Source organism: Asterias amurensis, chromosome 1 (assembly GCF_032118995.1).
Source record: "Asterias amurensis chromosome 1, ASM3211899v1".
Taxonomy (NCBI): Eukaryota; Metazoa; Echinodermata; class Asteroidea; order Forcipulatida; family Asteriidae; genus Asterias; species Asterias amurensis.
In genome coordinates, this window is record NC_092648.1 from 27,579,405 (window position 1) to 27,599,479 (window position 20,075).

The window sequence follows — 20,075 nt, forward strand, 5'->3', positions numbered from 1 at the left end:
TAGTTTATTTTTGATTAGCACTCTTATACTTTTTTAGTAGATGTTAAATTTGCATCGGGGATAAAGAATATTAATTTTTGTTTTTTTACCCATATACACCGATGTGTGTAGCACTGTATACTCAGTACTTTCCCCGAGTCCTGTGAAAAAATCACAGGCATTTTACTCGGGTGGGATTCGAACCCACGACCTTGCATCTAGAGCAGTGTCATACAACTGGTATGACACTGCTCTAGATGCAAGGTCGTGGGTTCAAATCCCACCCGAGTAAAATGCCTGTGATTTTTTTCACAGGACTCGGGAAAGTACTGAGTATACAGTGCTACACACATCGGTGTATATGGGTAAAAAACCAAAAATTATTACTCTTATACTTGTTACATCAAAAACAAATAATCATTTGGTTTCTGCTAAACCTTCACAATAATTTTGAATTGAACAAAGACAAATCGACTAGAGCATGAATTGAACATGCTACATCCAGATTGACTTGCCCTTATGTTGGCGGTCTCACTATTTCGTCCATATCGTTTTTGTTTTTGTTTTTTTTTTTGGGGGGGGGGGCACACAACCATTCACTGCTGTGTAGCCACAGATCACACCCAAGTTTACAATACAACCTGGGAAATGGCAGCCGAGGGAAAGCCTTAACAGGAGGCAACTTATTTCAAATACCAGGGAAGCTGACTTGGAAATTTTTTACATCCTCTACAATTCAACTTATTTTTTGCTCATCCAGAGTTGACCGTTGATCCCTTGGATAACACACTACTGTCTGAATAGGATCGCCTAACCTCTCTAGTATGTGGCCGGAAGTAGAAACATATATTCTTAGTCGAGTTGTTGCAGTCTGTGGTCTGTAGAAAACCAAAGAATTACAAGAGTAAAAAATAAAGCAAAAAGACCCTTAAAATGTTTGTCAACAAAACTGAGGGGAAGAATCTCAAGTCTGTAGTCAGAATCTCAAGTCTAAGCTGAAATTAAAATAGTTGTGAACAGGTGAATGTGAACAAAACCCCTGAGAAAACAATTTCTGCGGTGACTATAAATGGTGACGGTTGAATTTGCTGAACTTTTCACAAGTTGTTTGATGTTGTTATTTGAATATTAGTGGATTGAGTTTACTGAATGTTTCGAAAACCCCGGTTAAAATATAAATTGTTTACATGAAAACCATATCAAAGCTTATTAATTATTCTGGGCCCTGAAATGGCCGTTAGCTTATCGTATTGGGAAGAGATAATTCATTTCTATCCTCTAGTGTTCAATAAACACACCATTCAATTTATGTTAGAAAACTCATAAAAAGCAGAGAAAAAAAATAGGTTATCAATACTTTTTTCAACATATACACAGGGCTTACTTTGATTGGTGCAAGCAATATAGCAATGGTGTATAGTCGAGACTTTGAATGCTATTTTCTGCACAATAAAAGTATCAGATACTAGTAATTATCTTGACAGATTGTTCTGGTTTGTACTTTTATATTGACAATGATTTTTTTTTTTCTTCGGTAAAACCCATTGTGGTTGAACAAAGTACCTTTGGTGTTTGTTTCCCAAAGCCTGTCCCCTCTGGCGAACTACTCACTCCAACAGTTTGCCCAGCCACAATGTCACTCTCAGATACAGTAATGTTGCTTGCTGTTACATTACCAGTAGGGTGTCTATGATTTCCAGAGCAACTGCATGTGCATAACTGATGCTGAGCGTGGCTGGTAAGAAAGTCCCTGCCTCTCCCAACTGTTCTAGCCTTCTTCACTTTGTTAGTCTCCAACTCAAGGACTTTCCTCTTGCTGGATCTCGGTGAGGTACCACCATCTTGGATTGAGAGGGTTGAAGTGACTGGAGATGAAGTTTGAACCGATTGTTTTCTCTCGATTTTGCATTTGTGAGCTGAGACTTGAAATTGAGATTGTTCTTGGGACAAAGCTTTTAGTAAGCTCTGATCTGTGAACGAGTTGGCAGTTCGATGCTGGAGTGTGGAACTTTGGCAATATAGTTGATTCTTTCTTGACATTTTCAAGTGTGGCTCATTGTGGCTGTCCGTCTCCTGAAGCGGCTCTGAGGTTCCACTTTGTTTCTCTTGTGAAGTCTCTGCGGTTTCATGAGTTTCCACAGTGCTCTTATTTGAAGATTTTTCTGCCAAAATTATTGCTTTCTTTCGGCTCACAACTTCTGCACCTTCTGTAGGAATGTGGTCTTCCCTAATCGAACTATCTTTGTTTAGAGGTGAAGAGCTGTTTTCGTTTCTGGATGAATTTTCCTTAGTACCACAACCTGAAGTTACTTTAGCGTCATTCTTGACGATAGTTTGTTTTGCAACACGTGCACCTACAATTCTGTTTCGACTTGTGCTTTGAGCGACACTTGGTCCTACGGTTCTTTCTAGGGTCCCCTCTTGGGTTCGTTCATGGGTCATCTGTGATAATGGTTTTAGCGTTACAAATTTAGTTAGGGTTTGAGAGCTGTTAGTGACCGGTGATCTTGGGCTTGATTTAGGGCTATTCTTGAGCCAATCTGATATTGAAGAATGTCTTCTCTGAGGGGGGTTGGGAGTTACTGGAGATGATGGAGCAGACGCTGATCTGAATTCCTCTTCATTTGACTTTACTCTGGTCTGAGGAGGGGGTGTGCCCTGTCTAGTAGGAGGTTCATTGCTCTTAGTTGGTGGTAGGTTTTCTTTCACTGAATAAAAGAGAGGAAAAAACACATTTTGGTTTATCCTAAAAAAACACAAGTTTCAGGTTGGTGAACTTTAATAAAGCTGGATTTCTTTTAAGCAAAGTCTAAGGAAACTGCATTTTCTGAATAAAAAAAACTGTTTTTGCGCTCTAATAGCAAGGTTATATTCTTCTCTTTTCACCCAATGTGAGCTGAACATGGACAAAACTGCAGCCTTACAAATAACAGGTTTGTGCTCGGGTTCAAGTCTGTTCGTGTGATCTTGTTTACTAAAGCTGCCTATGGTAAAGAAGAGGGGGTATGAGTGCGATTGACTAAAGTTGCCCATCGTATTTAAGGAAAGGGTTCAATCAGATGATTTAGCAAACTCTACTCCATTTGTTTAAAACTCACTTTGGATTTTTAGTTGTGATTGTTCTGCATGTCCAATGAGTCGATTTGGAGCTCCATTTGAAGATGTTGAATCATCAACTTTGAGTAATCTCCAGATTCGAACGGAAGCGTCGTCAGCACCAGTCACAGCCTGTCATATCAAAATGTTTCAAATATTTGTAAGTGAACAAATTTAATAAAAAGGGACTGGTCTAGGATTTTTTTTTGTTTTCTTCCATTTTGGATAATTTTGGAGTGTTGGGTGATTGTCGTATGTCTTGTAAAAACTGAAGATCGTTTTAGCTCATTTGTAACATAAAAAAAAACTTGACTGTGTTTAAGAAATGCAAATAGTGTGTGGTAGAAAGATACCAGTAGATTGGAATTAGTTTAAATTTGCCTTTGTTAGAAGCCACTATAGGCATTTTTGTACAAGTCACTTGCATCCGTTATGCAGGTCTTTGAAATGATATATGTATTATGGTAAAAATCCACAAGAACATTCTTTGAAGTTGGCATTTCTGAATGACTTACCTTTGGGAAATCATCCTTTGCCCATGTAACCATAGTAACCTCATCTTCATGACCACAAAGGGTGACAGGTGGACAGTGTGGTTGATGAACCTAGGAAAAAAACACACAGACAAACAGAAACTTCTATAAATAAACAAAATTAACTCTAACCGAATTATTTTTTAGAGACCCCCCTCAAAAGTTTTTTTGATAACTCAAAAACCGTTTGTATGGACTCTGAAAGATTGCCTGCATCCATCAGATTTTGAGAGTATACCATGAACCCTTCAATTTGCCTCCATTTTGCCTCATCTGAATGCATTCAATCTTCCTAAAACCCAATAATAATCCCATCCCTTCTTTACTTACATTCCAAATGTAAGCCTTCCCGTCACCGGACCCACTCAGCAGGAGACCGTCATCTCGCGAGAGGGCGCTCTTGACATAAAACGACGAGTTTTGATGGCCAGAATAAGTTGCTATTGGCTGAGTCTGTAGCCCCAGGGTACTGTGACGATAGATGATGTCATCCATGCAGCTGGCGTAGAACTCGCTTCTCGTGGAGTTGAACACAAGACTTGAAAAACCTATGAAATGATAAGAATTTAGTATTAATTTATGTAAGATGAAATTATTTAGGTTTTCATCTTTACACCAATGTGTCACATTGGTCGAGGTCAGATAGTGTAGACTGTGCACATTTCACGAGCAGCGAAAATGAGAAAACAAGTTGAACCAAGACTACATTTATGATGGAAATCAAACATTCAATATAAACAAATTTCTTGAAGTTTATATAAACATATTCCTTGTTCAACCACAAGTTATATAAAATTCACTCAGTCAGTTTTTCTTATGATTTATTATTGACATATGAAATAAATTTAAGTTGCTTCCCCGAAAGGTGATCCCTCTCCCTTACCAGATTGTATCGTAAACTTTGGAGTAATCCCGTGTTATCCAGCAGTTACAGGTTGAATGGCTTCTGACTGGCACCCCCGAACAAAGATATTGACAAAATAGGGACACCATTAACATAGGGCTCGATAGCTCAGTTGGTAGAGCGCAGGCAAGTCCTGCTCTAGCCATTTTTTTGTGTTTTTTTCAACCTAAAATTATTTTTTTATTTAATCAAACTTATTTTTTTTTTTATTTTTTTTTATTTTTTTTTTTTTATTATTGATGTCCATCAGCGGATAGCCGCCACTTACAGGAATCATTAAAAACTATGTATAAACATGTATAAATATCTAACAAGTCCTAGACAGATTTTAAGAGAATGTATTTGTACCTCCATTTTTGTTGCTAGTTCCTGCATAAGGATAAACCAGGCATGGGCTTGGAGCTCGTTTCATTCCTTTGTTGTATTTTCTCAAATCCCAGACCTTGATTGTACTGTAAAAAAAAATTAAAAAAATTTAAGACTACGAGCCTCAGACAAATTAAAAGACAATAATTAACATACAATAGGTTTGTTTCTATGGAGATTGTTAATGTGGAGTATCTTGTCAGTAAGTGTGATTTAACCATAGAGTTATATATAAGAACTAGAGGGCGCACTGGTGATGCTTCTTGCACAAACGCGACGGGATCCCATCTCTGCAATGTTTGAATGTTTTTAATTAACCGATATTTAAAAAAATATATAAAAAATAATATGTCACTTGCAAACGTTACTCACCTATCTGTAGCTCCAGCTGAAAACAGTGACATATCGTCCTGAAAGTTAACGACCGTGACACTGGACAAGCTGTCACCCCTGACCAGGACAGAGGGAGACAGTCGGCTGCGTTTTCTAGTTGGAGTATTTCTCTGCTTGGCTACTTCAGCATGGGCTTCTTTGATGATGTTCACTGCAGTGTGATGAGAAACACTGCTACCTCCTGGGATAATGAAGACAACAAACAATTCTGATCAGACACTATAATATTTGATGTTATAGGACTACACTAAAAAAGAAAAAGAAAATATTGGACTCTGGCTGATGGTCCAATGCTTTATTCAAGAAGTGGGCACCGCTTCATAAAAAGTTTAAAAACATAAAAAGCTGCTTGCCTAGCAAAAACATATTTTACCAGCCCGAATACCGTAACATGTTTGTAACTTGTGACTGGTTCACCCTGCTATTTTTTCTCAGCAAATGAGTTTGTTAAGCATATTTGTCTGCTTGATGATTGATAGTAATTTATCTTGGAAGTGAGAATGGCTATTTTGCTCATCCTTCATGGTGGTTGACCTAAGAGACAATTTAGAAATAATCTTTTGTTTGACAATCACCTCTGTTATTACACCTGGTGTCCCACACTAAGATGTTGCCATCCCTGGCCCCTGTAGCAAAGACGTGACTATCTCCAGGACGGAAACACACCGACTTCAAGCTGCAGCTGTGCCCCATGAAGACGCCGAGTGCTTTGCCTGTCACTACATCCCACAGGACTGCCATCTGATCCCCTGATGCAGTCACTAAATGGTTCTTGCCATCAGCCCAGGCCACATCAAACACTGCGTTCCTATGCGCTCGAAAAACTGCAAGGCAAATTGGAACACAAGTTGAACGCCATGAAACAGCTATATCATAAAACAACATTATCAATTATTAACAATTGCTTGTAACAGATTTGTTCAAACCACACATTCAGTTTAAGTGTGTCTGTGTTTGAAAATTTTTGCCAGATATTATTATTTATACAAACATACTTGAAAACTTGTTTTGTGCTTAAATCTAAGCTCATTATAGGCCCACTTCTCCTTCTTCTTCTTCTTCCTTTAAAGTGCTGCTTCAGAAAATTTGAAGATTACCACACTGTGGCTGGGCGCACGTGTGAAACCATGGGACCAAAAGCCAACAGGTGTAAAATATACATGGTGCTAGTAAGAACTGGCCAGCAAGATTCCTGACTAGGTGAGACCCTCAGCATCTCTCTCTCTCTCTTTCAGACAGACATGGCATGGCGTCTTATAAATGGCCATTATTATTATTACTATTTCCTATATTTTTACCTTTGACAACTTTGGCAGCTTGAGAGGTATCAATAAGGGTAACAAACCCATCTTCATCAACCACAGCAAGAAGATGAGAATTGGCCGTCATCTTAGAGAAGCTACAGGCAAATGGAGGAACCTGCTCCACTTGATTCTCCGCTTCAAATATGTATTGGTCTTCTGGGTAGGAACCGAGAAGTAAGGTTTTGTCGTGCAGGTATCGCCAAACGTCATGATGTCCTTGAATTGAAATAGAAAATTGGGAAATGATGCTGTAAATCCATCTAGTGCAACATTTTCATTTATTGTGGGGAAAAAAAACCAGATCGGAAAAGTTTCTGTATCCTAAATCCTGCCTGCCATCACGGGCTTTTTCATTGGAAAAGTTTCCGTATGGCGCCACCACTTTTTCATTCGAAATAAAATAATATAGTATCTATTTTACCTGATTGATATATCCCTTTTTGTAAAAATGAGTGAAAAAGTGGTGGCGCCATACTGAAAGTTATCCTTTTCATTTGTTATGAAAAATTCATATACAATTATAAACTAAATAACAGTAAACTAATGAGATATTCCTTTTAAGTTTTAGTAACAATAAATAATAATGGTGGCATGCACGATACGGAAAATACGGACAATTGACCGGCGTAAAGCATTGTCTACACAGGAATTCAGAGTTTACTTTTAAAAGTTGAATTAAACGGGCCTAATCTAAATCTGATAAAATGTGAACTTTATTTAAAATATAACAACACAAACACATCATGAACAAAAAAACAAAAAAGCAGGACTGAAATTGATCAACAATTAATTAGGCCGATCAACAATTAATTAGGCCTACCTGCTGTTGTTAGTTGCCATGGTATATTTGACCCATAAACAGGCTTGACTCGTGTCCAAGAAAATACCATTTCAATTTCTGCAATTAATTTTTGAAGTTAAAACATGCAAATCTACAATACAATGGAAGTTTATAATAAAGGAACAGTACAGAGCAGCACAGCAGACGCCAATAATGAATGCTGCATCACTCCAGACATTAAAATTTGGCGCGCCAGTCCCTTGGAGTCGCGGGAAAATTGACCTCGTTCATGCACTGTAACATATTCAATGTAAAATTACCAATTTCCAATACATTAATGTATAAATACAATATTTTATTATAAATTAACTACAATTAATTGTTTTGACCTGTATAATATGGTTACAAATTATGCAAAAATGTTTATATTCGAAGAAATTTAAATTACAATCATGTTTAAAAACCGCAAAAATGCTATTTACCTGACGGTCGCTTGGTGGCGCTATTTACATCAAAACTATTTTTCTTTCGGTTTGGCCGTCTGCGCGAGTATGTGAACTGAAATTAATTTTTCCTCTAGGTCGATTCTTTCGTTCGGGTCGTAATGAAGTTGTCTGTAATGCCAAGTGAGACTGGGTACGGAGAGCAAGAACAAGATGCTAATACAGCCTTGCTGGAACTCGATAAAGGTGAGTTGCCGTTCTAGAACCCAACCATTCTCTTTTGCACAGCAGTGCATCAGCAGTTGGGTGGTGGGGGGGGGGGGGGGGGTGTTTGCGGGACGGTAAATATTACGATTTCAGTGTCATTCTAAAATGTAAAATATATATCAATGTAAAGCTGAAGACTCTAGCTAGTGATTAAAAGTCATAATAAGCTCATTATTTATTAAGAAAAGACAAAGTCAACAGCCTGAAACACCTGTCAGCCTGTAAAAATTCTACATTCAATGATTCAATTTCATAGAGCTATATATATTGACTAGAGCGCTAACTTGCTCTGCGTTTTGAAGCCACCCTGGGCGCAGACATGTTTGTTGTGCTGCGTGAATTCGGAATTTTAAGAGAACACACATTGCCGCGATTATTTTACATTCGGCGTGTGCGTATACGTACGCAGCTGTCCACTCGCGTACGTCCGCGCCACGAAAACAGTAACTTCGACTTAATTGCCGTACTAAAAAAAGGTAAACGCGCCTTTTAATCATGACGCACATGACGCTCGCAGTTTGTGCGCCGATCAGCAGATTGTGCATTCACATTCACTGCATCTTTTGCTTCGATGGTACATAAAAAAGAACAGACGCACGATAATGCAAATAGCCGTACAATTGCCGTACAAAATTTCAAGCTTTTGTATAGGTTTTACATAAACATGGATGCGCCCACACGGCTTCAAAACCTTAGTGTGTGTATAACGGGGTGTTAGCGCTCTAGTCAATATATATAGCTCTATGTTCAATTTCAATCAATTCACTTTAAATGAAGTTAGGGTAACATTCTCCTCAACTTTTCATCACTGGCTTCTTCAGCAATGCTTTCCAGCTACCAGTCCATGGCGTCATCCTCAAAGGTTTTTCTAGCTTTCATCGCAGCATTGGAGCATATTCTACATGTTCTAGCCAGCATCTACTTCAAATGGGCTGTTTGATTGATCAACAAGTTTTCTAATATTTGCCAACCCGCAGCGCTACGCTAGCCCTAGTTGCGATAATGTAACCCTCCTCCCGACGGCCGCCAGATTCTTTTGATTCTTTTGATTGGCAAATGACAATCTGGTCCAACACATTATAACTTTTACAGCTAGACACCAGATTTGCCCCATTTTAACCACTTTTAAAAATCATGACACAAATTCTAAGGGCACCAACTTAACCCTCAATATCTAATGAACTCTCAAAACACTATTGAGAAAATATTTTTGAAGAAAAAGGACAAAAACTTACCAGATCCCGGAGCGAATTCCCAGGTTTATATTAGTTATTAAGAAAACCTGACATCGACGGACAAACCACTGCGCAGATGGAATAGGCTTAACTCAGACTAGTTGTGATAACATAACCCTCTTCCCAAAGGCAAAGCTGGAGGGTTACGAGATTCTCTCGAGCGGTAAACGACGATCAGGTCCAACACATAAATTTAAGCATGTTTGTCTGCTTGATAATTTATCTTGGAAGTGAGAATGGCTTATTTTGCTCATCCTTCATGGTGTTTGACCTTCAAAGAGGTCGTTCACACGCCGTACTAAAGTTGGTCTAAGTCCACTTAGACCGGTTCGGGTTCAACTTTTGTGCGTGTGAACGCAAATAAAGTTAGACCGGATCGGGTTTAAACCCCAAAACTTAAACCGTCCAGCGAGGCGGTCTAAGTCTAAACCGGTTCGGGTTTATCTTTTAACACTGCGTGTGGACAGAATGACATCCGGTTTTAACTCACAACAGACGACCCATTGTGTGGTTCAATGCACACGCCCGGGACCCGGAGTGCTTGTATACGGTTTCTGTTGCCTCTGATGCTGAAAAGCACCGAGTATTTGTATTACTTTCTTGCCGCTTACCGAGTTGGCGAAACCCTCTCGATCGGTGTATGCAGTTTAACACAGGCCCACGCCCATGATTTATTAAATTCTGAAACAAAATTATATTTTCCAAGCTTTTTTTGTTGAGTGTCCTACAATAAATTGAAACTGTTTTCCATGCATATACTACGAGCGCAGCGAAGAAGCATATTTTGTAATGCTTCTCACATGTAGAGCGCTGCCATCCCATAGTGATCACTCTCTGATATCCCATAGTTACCATCACCGATCCCGTGGATGTGCCTTTCTATTGCCGTCACCGTTACTAGCGTGCTGTACTTTCAATCTAGGAGAATGAACTGCAGTGGGCGCGAGGCTGTGTGTAGGGGAAATTCCCTACGCCAGCAATATCACCACGTTGTTGGGAAGTTGGGAAAATACTGCAAAGTACATGTATTTACGTAACTTGCACGTGTGTAGTTGTGTTTATGAACGAATCGGAATAAAAATCGCGGCACCAGCTTTTGAGAGATCGCAACTTCCAATCGATTGAAGTACAAACTAAAAGTATTTATTAAATCGGAAACAGTGGTATAAAACAAAACACAAAAATGAAACGTGTTCTGTTTCATGGAATATGGACAATATTTTGGTGAGTTTTCTCGGCGGTTTGTATCAATATTTTGTTTGTTTAAAAAAATAATTTCGAGTCGTGTTCATGTTTGTTTTAAGTGCCCATATCCTCCCAACGGTAAAACTGTTACCGCGTTCGATTGAGCCATTTGTATCCAATAATTATGCCCTGTCAGATCATCCAGGGCATGGGGCACTCAGTATCTCGGCATACTCGGTGCGTGAATCTGATGAATAAAACCGGATGTTAGAGCAACGGGGTCGCGTCTACTTTGACCTCTTAAAACCGAAGATAAACCGGATCGGGTTTAACTCTGTGCTGTCTGAACGCAATGGGTTTTTATTTTTACGACCACCCCCCGCTGCTCGTAAAAGTTAGACCGGTTCGGGTCTAAGTTAGTACGCTGTCTGAACATACCCAAAGATAAATAAGAAACAGTTTGGTAATAATCTTTTGTTTGACAATCACCTCTGTTATTACACCTGGTGTCCCACACTAAGATGTTGCCATCCCTGGCCCCTGTAGCAAAGACATGACAATCTCCAGTATACATGTAGAAACACACCGCTAATCACCAGATTTTCCCAATTTTTACTACTTTCAAAATTCACGACACAAATTCTTAATAAAATTATATACAAGGAAAAGAGAAGATTTATATTGTATTTGGTTGCAAGAAAGGGGGCTCTTTTGATGCGGGTGTAAAATTTCAGTTTCTGTTTCCTTTTGAAGGTCTACGTTCCCAGAAAGTTGGTGAGCAATGTGAGGCCATAGTTCGCTTCCCTCGACTATTTGAGAAGTACCCATTCCCAATTCTCATCAATTCAGCTTTCTTGAAGCTTGCTGACGTCTTCAGAGATGGGTAAGTATGCACAATAGAGAGATTTTGTTCAATCCTAAGAATGTTGTACAATAACTGCAAAAATCATGTATACGGTTTTGAGCATACTTTGTCCTTTCTATCAGGGAAATGAAGCATAGCACGGTAGGTGCACAATTAAATGTCCAAGTGATACAAGCCAGCCAGTAAACTGACTGACCAAACAGAGCTTTCTCTGAACTTGTTCTGGATGTTTACAAAACTTATTTTTAGAGACTCTTTCATAATACTTGTAGTAATTGACTGTCCATTCAAACTAATTTACCTACGGGTCATTCCGTGTCAATTCAACACGCTTTTGGACCTGACCCTCACGGATTTATATGAAATTCGGTGTGCTAATTGGACTCCCTGAGAAACGCCCAAATCCCAAATTTTATGTAATTCGGATAATTATTTTGGGAGATACGGCTTAACGAACTTTTGACTAATTAGCATGACCTGCTATGTTTGGACAATCATATCTCCAAAAGTAAAACACCTACAGAGATAATATTTACATCATTTTGAAGCTCTTGACATGGCCCACATTTGATAACATAAAATCAAAAAATTTCCACGCACCACCGAAAAAATACGCAAAAATTTGACCTTTGACCTTGATTTGCGAAAATGCGTATTTTTCAAAATGCGTAATTTTTTTTTAAATGCAAGTTTAAGATGTAAGCAACAATATTCTGAAAAATTGTGAAGGGCACTCTTACAGTATTTTTGTTATGATTTTTTTAACATTGGCTATCAAGGCCAAAACCATAAAAACGCATTGTACAACATACACAATGTACACAGTGTACAGAGTATTGTGTGGTAGTGTGTACACGCACATTAAAAACCATGTCACCCTGGTAATAATGTGGAGTCCAAAAGTCTGTTTCATGACATGACTTAATGAGCTAATTCATTTCATCCCCTTGATTTAATATAGGAGACACTGTGTATCAGACATACTGTATACATGTTATACAAGACAATGTGAATACTCTGTACACTGTACATGTACAGTGTACAGAGTATTCACATTTAGTGCTTTAAAAGTCAATTCCCTGGAGGATGGATCATAGAGAAAAATGTGTTGTGACCCATTTAAATCACACAGCAAGAAAAAAAGCAGGCTTAGAGCAGGTATCAGAAAGGTTTATATTGGAGCATCCAAGTCTTCATTTCACTCGAGCACAGTTTATGCACCGGCTATCGCAAGAAGATATCTGAATTGTCGCCTGAGAAAATACTCTCAACAACTGAAAGTTCTAGCAGTGATTCAGGCACCATTAATGTCATCTGCACATCAGGATGTTTTTGTGCAGCCAAATATCGACATTAACATTATCAATGAGGCTATGACAATTATTGGTGTATCTCCTATCATAAGTAAGAAGAAAGCTCATGGAAGTTAAATGGAAAACAAAGTTAAGAGAATAGAGACAACAATTAAGCAGAAACTGGAAACTGCTCCAGGAAAACAATTCGGTGATGATGAAAGTGAGATGATAAGTCAGTTGAAACAAAAATTTCATTCCTTGACCAAGAAAAGTGAAAAAGTTCAAGTCTTGACCGTCTTACCAGTGAGTTGGAGTATCAAAAGAATAGCAGTTTATTTTTGGAGCATCAAACTACATGTCAAGAAAAGCAAAGAAACTGGTGAATTAGCAGGGAATGCTTTCCATTCCAAATCCTAGCGCTGGAAATCTCTTTCATTAAAAATGGTGCAAACTGTGAGAGACTTTTACTTGTTCGAGTCCGTCAGCAGACAAATGCCATGGATGAAAGACTTTGTGTCGGTTACTGTTGATGGTGAGAAGAAACATCTCCAGAAACATCTTGTTCTTTGTAATCTGAAAGAAATGTTTGAACTTTTCAAGGAAACAATCCTCCTGAAAGTTTTGCTGAAAATTTGCTGAACTTGGGCTGAAGCAGTGCATCCTTGCCGGATCTAGTGGAGTGCATTCAGTTTGTGTTCGTACTAACATCAAAATGTGAAACTCAAAATGTGAATGATTATCTTTGAACATGTTGAATTTCTAATGAACATGTATCATGTACACATAACTACACATAATACTGTACATGTACATGTACATACATGTATGTACATGTACAATGCGTTTTTATGGTTTTGGCCTTGTTAGCCAATGTTAAAAAAATCATAACAAAAAAACTGTAAGAGTGCCCTTCACAATTTTTCAGAATATTGTTGCTTACATCTTAAACTTGCATTTATAAAAAAAATTACGCATTTTGAAAAATACGCATTTTCCAAACATAGCAGGTCATGCTAATTAGTCAAAAGTTCGTTAAGCCGTATCTCCCAAAATCATGATCCGAATTACATAAAATTTGGGATTTGGGCATTTCTCAGGGAGTCCAATCAGCACACCGAATTTCATTTAAATCCGTGAGGGTCAGGTCCAAAAGCGTGTTGAATTAACACGGAATGACCCCTACGCGGGTTGTGTGTAGTAGACGGAACTCTAAGTTCAGTGTACCAGATATGTGAATGATATTGAATGGAAGACACGTAGGAGGGTTTATGTGGAGTTGGTAGTTTTAACATAAAAATAACACTAAAATGGAAGATTAAAAGTTTTGATTTGTACTGATTTATTTGTAGGAGTAATTTCTTACGTCTGTGTGTGGTGAGAGTGGCACAGCAGAGTCGTCTTCACCTGGATAAGATCCTGAATGTAGATGAGTTTGTCCGAAGAATCTTCATTGTGATTTACAGTAATGACCCAGTCGCTAGAGCAATCACACTAAGGTACGGTTTAACCTACAAGTAGACTTTGCCCATGACAGCGTCTTCTAATTGTCTAGCTATGGGCAAGTTCCAGTGTGCACCTAGGTTGACTAAAGGTTGACCATTTTGCCTTGAACCCAGGCTGGTTGACTATTAGTGGACTACCGTGGTCAACCATTTGGAATCATCCCATGGTCCCAAAAGCCTGTTTCATGCTAACATTTGTAAAGCCCAAAGGGGAACCAGTGATGTTTAAGCGAAAACGCAGAAGGCATGTAGGAGTGTTGGATACCGTGGAACCGATAGTTAACAAGGCTTCCAAACAATTCATTCAAGTGAGTGGTTCACTGTGCATGGTCGTTGCTGGTCAGTAGTCTACTAAATGTGCGCACTTGAACTTGCTCAACGTCACTCCAGTGCAGGAGGAAAGTTCCTTCACAGAATCTCCATTCCTCCTCTCGAGGGCTTAAATTTGGGAGGAAAATCCTTTAAGACCACAAGACTTGTATCTCAAAATATTAAAGTCACCTGGAAATACAATTTTTTTTCTTTCAAACATAAGAGTACCTGCTTACGAACAATAAAACAATTTTTTTAGTATTTGTTTGTCTCGATTTATATGTTTAAAAAATATATAAAGTTGTTTGGGGGGCTGACTCCGCCTACCCCTTTTGTGACGTAAATCGAGGCAGACTTTGCCTGCAATGCGTATAGTAAACACACGTGCAAAGTACATGTACGTCCAAGTCGTGAGTTGGTACATTTCAAAAAAAGTTTTTTTTTTTTTTAAACGTACAAACTCACGACTTGGTCCGTACATGTACTTTGCATTTGTGTTTACTCTACGCATTACAGGCAAAGTCTGCCTCGATTAACGTCACGAACAGCGCCCTCTCGGGTCAGGGTCTACTCTTAAATTTGTAAATAACATAAGAACTGATTTTTAAAACCTTAGTTAACTGTTTATTCACATTCCACTCATCAAAACACATATATTAGTGACAAAAGCTTTATTTTGAAAAAATACCACTTCCAGGTGACTTTAATTGGGCCACAAATTTCCTTAAAAGACCAGAATCAAAATGAGAAAGAACCTTCCTGAGCCGGTTTAAAATGCATTTGAGTTTACTGTTATTATTTGAGCATGCACAATGACATGTAGGAGTAGATTTACCTCGTCTACCTTTCAAATTAATTTTTATTATTCAATAGAATTGGAACAGTTCTAGACTTAAAGTCCACTTTTGAACAAAAGTTGTTTTTGTTCATGATAATACACTGTGAGGTATTAGTGTTAAACTGAAAAACACAATACTAATGAATAGTGCTGGGCGAATAGTGAAATTTTGTTATTCGGATACCGCTGGCCAACTATCCGAAATTAACCGGATATTCGAATAGTTTTTTTCGCCGCTAGAGGGCGCTATAAATTAAATAAAAATAAAAAAATATTTAGAAAAAAAAATTTTTTGTCGCTAGAGGGCGCTGTTCGTTCGTGAATGAGATCTTCTGGGCGGATTGATATTAGTTTTAGACAGTGTCACTCGGTTCATTCATAAAAATGACCGGATCTAATTTAAAGATGGCGATTTGCTTTTTCTTTTGATCGTGGATGACTCTACGTGAAGGAAAACTTTTGTAATCTTTGAACAAATTACGTCAGAAATGTCATTGTTTTGACTCTTCACGGAGGTGAGCATAGTTAAATACTTAATTTATGCTGTTTTATGCTGTCTTAATAGAAGTTTCATTAGGATTCAGACAAAACATTCATGTCAGTTGTCGCCCGACGTCCGCGGATATTCGGATATTAAAGAATATCCGGTTACTTGGTTGTAATTACAGAACTATCCGGTTTATAAATAGCTATTCGCGCCCTATGCGGATATCCGGTTAAGAAAAAAAAGGCATTCGCGGTTACGGATAGGAAAACCTATTCGCCATTAACCGGATATTCGAATTATTCGCCCAGGCCTACTAATGAACTTGTCCAGTCATGAATTAACTGGCCTAATGCTAAACTCACTGGCCTGTTGTCCAGTGTAAACTTTGTAAAATTTGGTACTCTATGTACTGTACCATGAAGATTTGGATTTCTTTAAAGTGAGTTAGTGAAAACAACTTAGCCTGCAGGAGTTGGTCTGTTGTGGCATTACTGGTCAGGTACTAAAATAACAGGAATATTGGGTATTTCAACTGTTCAATGAAGTTAAGCATCATCATGATCATCATGATCATCAACAATTATATCCTCATGGATAAGCACTTAAAAAAAACCCAGAACAATTGATACAAGAAAACTGCTTAGTGGATGCGTTACACAAGAAGCCAAAGCTTATAACAGAATGCTTTACTATACTATTACTATTCAGCCTATGTCGCTCCACTGCAGCAGGAAGGCCTCTTCATCATTGTTCCATCTTGATCTTTCCTGTGCGCTTCGTGACGGTTTCAAACTCTGTGATGTCATCCATCCAACGCCTGCTTGGTCTGTCTCTATGTCTTGTATGGGTTCTGGGTGTCCATTCCGTAATGCAATGTGTCCATCTTTTGCCATGGCGTCTTGCAAGGTGGCCAGCCCACCTCCATTTCTTTGTTTTTATTTCCTGTATGATGTCCCTGGCATTAAACACAACAAATAATACATTAGATAGTTCTGTGCACTGACGTGATCTTTGTATACTATGAATTTTTGTTCAGAGTGTTGGGGAGTATTGCTGGTATTATAGCTGAGAAGAAGGATGTTCATCACAGTATCCACAATGGCCTGGATTCACATGATAGAGTCGAGCTAGAATCGGCAATCTACGCAGCTTCCTGCTTCTCAGCGCAATCAAGGTAATCTTATTTGTTAACCTTCAGTGCCTGATGGTTGTTGATGTTGTTGTTTTTTAAAATGGACCCAGGGTTCTGCCCAGGATTTCCTTAGTGGTGGAAAAACAATTTCCCTAGATCGTAAAAAAAGACTCAAACCAAAGTACTCAACATTATGGTTTTGGATACCAATTTTTTCACTGGTAAATATTAAATTTTACATTTTATTGAAAACCTTTGAAAGGACATTTCAGGTTTAATTTATAAATTTTGAAAATGTGTGCGGTGGTCGGAAACAGAGGAAATTCTGCCAGTGGTGGTTGAGAAAATCCTGCTTGTCGGGCAAGTTTTCTGTCACCAACCACTGTGGGCAGAACCGTGTAGACCCCTTGCACAGCATACAGCATGAAACGATACACGGATGGTGAGGTCGCCTGCATGTTTTTACAAACAAAGAACAGCTATCTTCCAAAAATTTGTCTCCTTTGGCCTCAGCTTTTTTGCCTAACGTCATATGCAAGGGATCTTTTGGTATAGAATCACAGTGTACTGAAGATTGGCCATAGAGACACGTAATAGACAGCAACATGGTGATATATCATGCTACAATACTATAGGGTGATATTGTATGATATACCAAAAGTATTACAGACCTTGCTAAAAAAGGCAACTGAGATTCAGTGGGCCCTGTTGGAGTATGGCACTACTACTACTAAGTGTCGAAACATGCTTAAAAATCAAGAGAGCTTCCTCTGGCAACAATTGTGGACACTCTTGCTCACGACCCAATCAATTGCATATATCTGGGTGGGTTCCAATCCCACCTGAGTGGCATATGGAAATATATTTTGCAGGACTTGGAAAGCACTGAATATACAGATTGAGATTTATTGTCATACAATAGTTTGAGGGTAATAGGAAAAATAACTTAACTCTTCAGCCCTGATGCAATTATTACATAATTTGAAATTTGTTTTGATTCTTTTATTTTGAAGGACTTTTGCTTCTGGAATCTGTCACAAACTAGCAGATCTTATACAGGGCCTGTCGACACCGACAGAGATTAAACTAAAGCTTATTCCAATCTTCAAGCATATGCATCATGACACACAGTCAACTGTGTTTGTGCGTCAGCTATGCCTTGACCTACTGCCGTCATACCCTGCTAAGAGCTTTCTCACTGTCTCCCTACGTACGTTATCCCAGCTAGCTGCTGCTTCATTGGTCAACATACCTGATCAGGTGGGTAAACTAGCCAATCAGTTCCTGTGTTACTTTGAGGTTCAAAATCCAAACCACAGAATATCTAAAACAGTGGTTGCAAACAACTTGCGTTAAAATGATCGTATTGACTGCAAGCGGTTGCAAATCTTTTTTCTAAAACAAATTATATACCTCTTGTATAGAATCCTCTAGTCTGATTTGTTGAAAATGGAGTCATGGAAATAGCTATGCCCCCTTCTTCTACCAAGATGACATCATAGTGACTATGCCCGCTCTGAAAATGACTTAACTTTGATTTGTATGATGTACAACGACACAACCTTTCTTCGCAGACGACCTTTCACTGTATAGTCAGAGTGTTTTGACATCACCTTGGTTCTATAATTTTAACTGTGCCCCTGATAGCAGTCAATATTCCAATACTAATAAATAGCAGTAAAACAGTCAAAAACAATATACAATATACAGGTATATAGTAATTTGGCTGGTAATCTAATTGTGCTAAGTAAGGTTTTTGCTGTACTTAATTTTGTTCTCTTGAACATCCTTTTTGAATTGGGCCCTAGACTATTTGAGGGAAATAGTCTCTGGTTCTTACTTAGGTTTTATTCAACTGGCCAGCAGACCAAAGTTATTTCTTTCATGGTCCGACCAAAAAATAGTTATAAATCAAAATAGAAAGATCACACGACCACACAGTTTACAGAATTTGACAGAAGACTTTTAAGGGTGACATGTTTTTGGGAGTGTCAACGTTTGCAAAAAACAAATAAACAATAAATGTGTTCATATGATCAATTTATCGCTAAAGTAAATGTTGCATGAAAGGGTTAAAGACAGTGGACACTATTGGTAATTGTCAAAGACTAGACTTCACAGCTGGTGTCTCAACACATGCATAAAGTAACAAACCTGTGAAAATTTGAGCTCAATCGGTTGTCGAAGTTGCGAGATATTAATGAAAGAAAAAAATACCCCTGTACCATGGTCACACGAAGTTGTGTGCCTTCATATGCTTGTTTCTCACAATGTTTTATACTATCAACCTCTCCCCATTACTCGTAACCAAGAAAGATGGAGTAATTACCAATAGTGTCCTCTGCCTTAAAAGAAGATGTTTTAAAAGATGTTAAATTTTCATCTGGGATAAAGAAGAGTAATTTTGGTTTTAAAAATCCCAGGCATATTACTTGGGTGGGATTCAAACCCATGTCCTTTGCAACTTTAGAGCAGTGTCATACTAACTAGACCACTGAGAAGATTGATTTAATTTCCATTGAACAGGTGGGCCTACTCCTAAGCTACCTGAGCCATGACCCTCGCTGGTCTGTGCAGATGACCTGCATCAATGACCTTTGCCTCTTGGCCAGGAAGGCTCCCCACATGTGGACCAGTGACAACCTCGACATCTTGTGTAAGCAGTGTCGTGGGTGTGAGTCTCCTGAGCTTCTCGCTAAAAGACTCAAAATACTGAGTATTCTTTTTTTGACTCAAGCATTGATGCTTGAGGATCAAGGTAAGTTAAAGGAAATTTGTGTAGACTGAACTTTGAAGACAAAATACATTTTTTTTTTAGTCATGGAAGAACAAAAAATGTTTCCACATTGAAATGTTTTTACTAATGGAGTCAAACAAATCTCATTACCATTTTGTTCATGTAATGATTAGATTAAATGCATGTCTCCTGCATATTTAATATTTGTTAGAACCATAGACAAGCACCTTTCTTTTTGTGTTCATTACTCACAAACGAGTATGATCATCTACAAAGTCTGCTTCAATTACGGTGCGTAAAAAAAAAGACGCTCGAACAACTGATAGGTCTAGCGCGTGAGTCACATCTTTGCCCTCTTACTTTTGGGAAGATAGTACATTCTGCTCTACCTGGTGGATGCAACCCATAGCCCTCACCTTGA

At 38.5% G+C, this 20,075-nt stretch overlaps 2 protein-coding genes across 2 annotated transcripts in view; one reads left to right on the forward strand and one right to left on the reverse strand.

The window, feature by feature from the left end:
• Positions 1-302: 302 nt before the first annotated feature.
• Positions 303-7,603, reverse strand: LOC139935254 (uncharacterized). The gene is made up of 10 exons (XM_071929767.1): positions 7,396-7,603; positions 6,570-6,791; positions 5,847-6,095; positions 5,251-5,452; positions 4,861-4,964; positions 3,939-4,156; positions 3,591-3,680; positions 3,078-3,207; positions 1,543-2,687; positions 303-857 (listed from the first exon to the last, which is right to left on the reverse strand). The coding sequence occupies exons 1-10, from the start codon at positions 7,463-7,465 to the stop codon at positions 732-734; spliced, it is 2,556 nt and encodes an 851-aa protein (XP_071785868.1). The 5' UTR covers positions 7,466-7,603; the 3' UTR covers positions 303-731.
• Positions 7,604-7,884: 281 nt separating this feature from the next.
• Positions 7,885-20,075, forward strand: part of LOC139935264 (integrator complex subunit 7-like) — a 28,150-nt gene continuing 15,959 nt past the window's right edge. Inside the window, exons 1-6 of the mRNA XM_071929779.1 lie at positions 7,885-8,045; positions 11,240-11,369; positions 13,996-14,142; positions 16,822-16,959; positions 17,931-18,177; positions 19,444-19,675. Of these exons, the coding sequence (XP_071785880.1) occupies positions 7,961-8,045; positions 11,240-11,369; positions 13,996-14,142; positions 16,822-16,959; positions 17,931-18,177; positions 19,444-19,675 (979 nt within the window). The 5' untranslated portion in view covers positions 7,885-7,960. The remainder of the gene's footprint in view (positions 8,046-11,239; positions 11,370-13,995; positions 14,143-16,821; positions 16,960-17,930; positions 18,178-19,443; positions 19,676-20,075) is intronic.

Bases quoted from the DNA above. Each gene is read 5' to 3' on its own strand.
- LOC139935254 (XM_071929767.1), bottom strand. From the start codon at position 7,465: ATGGTATTTTCTTGGACACGAGTCAAGCCTGTTTATGGGTCAAATATA. The intron at 4,965-5,250 runs GTGAGTAACGTT...TTTTTTTTACAG, and splicing joins TCAGCTGGAGCTACAGATAG to TACAATCAAGGTCTGGGATT. The intron at 2,688-3,077 runs GTGAGTTTTAAA...TCTTTTATTCAG, and splicing joins ATCACAACTAAAAATCCAAA to TGAAAGAAAACCTACCACCA.